The following is a 5086-nucleotide window of genomic DNA, read 5'->3' on the forward strand; positions in this document are numbered from 1 at the left end:
GCAAGAAAACTTTCACAAAGTGATCTGATCGCTGTGCCACCTCTGGTTTTTTGTGAATCCACCCTCCAGCTGAATTTATTTCATGTACGCCATTTATATGCAAACACACGAACCCCAACCCATTATTTTGCTCTCATCCTTGGTATTCTTACGGATGGGTGGCCTGGTTCAAACGCGATGAGAGGAATTTGGCGATGGCAAGCAGCACCTCAGACACTCATTCAAGGAGGTTGTGAACAGGACTGGAGTCTCTTTGCGATTTTGCCTCACAAACCAACCCAATGAGGACCTGTCAGTGCTGTGTTATCTTTGTTTCAACTCTTGAGTGAGAACAAGTCACTTTCGCGTGGGTCAAAGTCCAACTGAGTTGGATTCGGATTGACATCGGGAACGGCTATGATGAGACCACAAGTGGTGTATATCGCTTCTACAGGTGGGCATGTTGGTGACAGCCATAATTATGAGCTGCTTGGAAGACGGGTGGGGAGATCATCTTTCAAGTCTAATCGGATTGTCTTTCTCCTGTTCTTCATATTTAATCTCTAGAGTTATTAGAGCTCCCAGCTGAGTCGAAATTTGAGTTCACTTTTCCGCCGCTGTTCAGATCAACATTAGAAACTGGAGTTCGAATGAGTTTCCCTCTTTCAAGTTCGAGAACTGTCCGCCAGAGGGAAAAAAATCTCACTCGAAGGAGATACCCTTGTCATCGTGCAAAGTTCATGGACGTCAATCAAAATCAAGAAATTCCCCTATTTGAGGCCAAGGCACTAGTTTTATTGAGCTAGGAAAATTGGTTTTGAATCCATCATAAAAAGAAACGCGCACATGGACATCTGGCAGATGGATATTCCATGTTGAATACTACAATAAACTCAACCTTTGACATTTCACGTATGATCACCTTTGATCACACAACCTAGCGACCAAATATGTAATTATGGAGAAAATGAGAAACCCAGGCAGTGGTTTCCATCAGAACATGAACGGAAAGAAGCGCCAATGGGTACGACCATTTACCTCCGAGAGTTTTTTCGGGTTGTAAAGATTTAAAAGTTGCCATTTGTCATCTAAGATGCAAGGCGTTTGATGGAGAGAGTGAGAACCAAATACACGGGCGAAAAAAGGTGGGCTATACTGTATGTTTTCATGAATCTTTTGCTGTTGAAATAAAGACTTCTTTGAGTCTAACGGACGTTTCTGAGCCAACCGTGATGATTTTTGTCACAAACAGCTGACTGGTTTTTAAGTCTTTCGCACAAATACAATGCAAACCATGTACTTTGAGAAAACCAAAATTCGCTGAAGCAAAATCATAGTAAAAAACACCAAAAGGAATAGTTTTGATTTTAAGACCATGATATTTTGGAATACATTATTCACCTTTATTCATCACATCTTGATATCTATCACACAACAAAGTTAGTTGATCTTAAAAAGGGCCCCAAATGTATTCAAACGTATTCATGGTCTGTGTCAAAATTTTGATAGTCAAACACCGTACAATGAGACGAGATGACTATCATGTAGCGTGAATGATGAAAAAATTCGAGAGATACAACAGTGGTTCAAAAAATAAAAAAAAGCTTATGTAGGAAACCGGGTTCCGAAACTATGTAACCTCATACCGTCGGACTTGGTGCGCCTCTTTATTACATCTGACCCTGCCTCATCGTTTAAAACTCATTAAGATTGATATTGGTCCAAAATTTCTGACTAACCCCATGTTCAGGGACTTCAAAGCTCGGCTAATATCATCTCGTTGGTAGACCAAGTGTTTCATTTTTGTTCTTAACCATTTTTCGTTATAACTTGTTTTTAATCAATCAGACATGACTTTTTTGTCATTGAATGACATTCTTTGTACCAGCTGCACAATCTGTAAAATCTTAGCTACAAAAATAATTATCATTTTGTTTTGATAGATATCAGACTTATCTATAGTGCTTGCAGTCCCTTAAGAAAAATAAAAATGATTCAACATCTTAGACAACAGAAACTTCCTCGAGCCTCATGAGTTGTCTCAATGATTTTACAGCCCTAATTCTCGCTTTGACCTAGATTCTGGAGAGCAGAAAACAGTCGAAGAAAACTTGTCGTCGTTCTCTTTTGATCGGACAGGATCGGACAGGACCCTACATAAATGTCCAGCTTGGGTCCCCATGGTATGTTCATGGCCACAACTGGGCAAAGGTGAGGGGTATGGTCCAAAAGGTAAATGTTGGAGGGCCGATGGGGGTCATTGCTTAAACTTCAAAATCATTAGAACTGCTAGAACTGCTCCTACGCTCTGGTCAAGGAGCCCCTTCAGTATGATCAGAGTGTTTACTATTGACCATCAAGGTTTGAATTCCAAAGCAAGTAACCCCAGGAAACAGGTCACCCCTAGTTCGCTTAACATGAACATGAATACGGAGGAAAACCAGTTTCCTCGTTGATGTGGTTTCTCGTCAAACCATCCGTGAACTCGGAGGGGCTCGTGAATCGCCTCGTCGCTCCCAACCATTTCGAGAGCGCGAGTTGATGGGCGAATGGCGAGGGGTCTCTTGGTTTGAATGCCGCCTTGACTATTGAAAGCCAACAACCTTCATCTAAGAGGGCAAAAATCGTTCGTTTTTTTTTCAGTTTGACGGAATCGGCTCTTGGAGAGAGAATGGTACTTAAAGATCATGGTTGAAACATCAATCAAGATGGCTTTACGACTACGATCCAATCTACTTTGGGTCCTTCTCCTATTCGTGGTACTGTTGACATTGGCATGCATGATTCGCTTGAATGATTCCATTCTTCTCGAAGACGTCGATGATTTGGATGAGGTCGAAGAAGTCATTGGTGGCCCTGATGAAGAAAGGGTGGTCCGGCTCAATCGAGTTTGTCAAAAGTATTCCGACCCATTCCGACCGGAATCATGGGCCGTGAGTGACGTGGGAGCAAGTGGAAATGCTTTAAAGGCTCTGGGTTCCGAAGTTGTCTTCTTGTTCTCCCAGAAATCCGTGGCCAGTGTGTGTGTGCCCCACAAGATTGGATCGCATTCTTGGGGCCGATTTGTTCAAAGCCTGCCCAAAAGCCAGATCGCCTGGTCCAAATGGCAAGCTCTGAGCTGGGAGGATAGATTCGAGCAAGCCTTCAAGGTGGTCGTGGTGCGACATCCGTTTGATCGCTTGATCTCGGTATATCGAATGATCTTCCAAAACTGGTGCGATCCCACGCGGTTTTTGGCAAAACAATGGCGAAACGTTTGTCAAACAGACTTCTCAAGGGAAACCAATGACGCCTTGTCTACCAAGCCATCAGTGGACACGGTGACGGGATTCTTGAAGCAAATGTTGGATGAGCATCAACATGGGAACGATCGATTCATCCAGACCCTATGGCAAAAGTTCCATCCCAATGAGGAGCTCACGTCTCCCAAGGATCAGCTTCGATTCACCTTTCCCGAATTCGTTCGTTTCCTAGTGAATGGAACCGCCGAACTCGGCCCTGAAATGGCCGATCATAAGGGCTTATCGTATCATTGGGCCCCTTACTGGCGAGAATGCTCGCTTTGCTCTCCACAGACCCGGCCGCAATTCGTCATTCACTTGGAGACGTTTCAAAAGGACCTTGATCAACTGATGAACCGCTTAGACATGGCGGATCAAGCGCATCTGTTCCCACACACTCATAGGCAAGAAGGTGGGCAATCATCCCGACTAAGACACCAATACTTCTCGACTCTGTCTCAAAGTGAAGTTCTTCAATTATATGACAAGTATCGATTAGACCACGAACTTTTTGGTTACTCCATACAGGAGTTTCTTTCAAGTGCTCAAATCGCTTGAGGACAAGAATACGAGTAAAGTGAACCCCTCCTGAGTTCAAAACGTCTATTCATGGCATACCTACTGAAAAGAAACCGTCTGGAACACATGCGACACCTTAGGTAGAAATAAAACGATCTTACCTCAGCATTCAAGGACTTGTTCGAAATCATTAATAATTCTTAAGGGAAAAGCCAAGTGTGAGGTTTTACATTCACGTCACTTACAGTAAGGTGACATCTGGTCATCAATCCCATGGGCTTGTGAACTGCCAACAAATCTCGCATTGTTAAATTCTTCCGTGACATCAAATTGAGGGTTAGCCCTAATCTCACTAACCTCATGTCTCAGAAACTCTCGAGATCCCCAATATATATGTATATCTACGTACAAAAAGTTTTTGGACAAAAAAATGCTGAAAAAAAAGTTTGACCTGAAGGCGGATGAACGGACAGATAATGATACATTATGCGAGGTAGAGAAATCTTACGCTTCCCAAAAAAGTAGACTTGAGTAGACGGCTGCCCCAAATGGGCCAAGGTAGAGGAAAACTGGTTTGGTAAAAAATGAGCCATTTGAGAATGGGCCGGCCAGTTTTACAGATCGAGCGTCCTGGAAGGGCTCAAAGATAATTGCCCTTCGGGTTTCTGGAGTATCATACTAGTCCTCCTGGTGCTAGCTCATACCATGCCTGTTTACCCCATGAACGACTGAAGAAGGTGAAGGCGTTTTTTATGCGTTTTCTTTTCTTCCCAAGAGTAGAATAATTTCTGAAAGTAGACGAGACGAAGCTGAGATGCGCCAATGGTGGTTATTGTTTTTTGGAGCGGGTTTTGCAATTAGCCCCAATGAACTTTAGGGTGTCTTCCTGCATGCATGATGGTAGGAAAGTCAAGATTCGCCATGTCCTCTCAACCTTCGGAATTAGAGAAACGATAGAAACGATCTCCACATCACGTCTTTGAGACCAGGGGCCATATCAGCTTGGGAATCTCGCTTGGGAAAAGGAGGAAAGGAGGAATTCCATTATGAGAGGAACTCGGTAGGCAAGTTGACAAGTCTCGACAATTGAGGATGTCGATGTCGTATCAGTTTTTCCATTGTGAGAGATCTTGCAAGACGGCTGTATACATGCAGTTACTGCTGCTCAAAAACCAGATTTTGAACGGTGGAATCGACATGTTGCTTAGTCATTCCTAAATTGCTTGACCAGAAGAAGGTATCGTAAGAGACGAAAGCTATTACAAACCGGTTAGTTGGGGAGCAATGGGTTGTTTAGCAAAAAGTCG

General features: G+C 43.4%; 1 protein-coding gene across 1 annotated transcript; it reads left to right on the forward strand.

Annotated features, from left to right (window-relative positions):
• Positions 1 to 3941, forward strand: LOC131888244 (uncharacterized). The gene is made up of 2 exons (XM_059237046.1): positions 1 to 433; positions 2623 to 3941. Exon 2 carries the CDS (start codon positions 2667 to 2669, stop codon positions 3816 to 3818), a length of 1152 nt encoding a protein of 383 aa, XP_059093029.1. The 5' UTR covers positions 1 to 433; positions 2623 to 2666; the 3' UTR covers positions 3819 to 3941.
• Positions 3942 to 5086: the final 1145 nt, after the last annotated feature.

The sequence above is a fragment of the Tigriopus californicus genome, chromosome 10 (genome assembly GCF_007210705.1).
Source record: "Tigriopus californicus strain San Diego chromosome 10, Tcal_SD_v2.1, whole genome shotgun sequence".
Lineage (NCBI taxonomy): Eukaryota > Metazoa > Arthropoda > Copepoda > Harpacticoida > Harpacticidae > Tigriopus > Tigriopus californicus.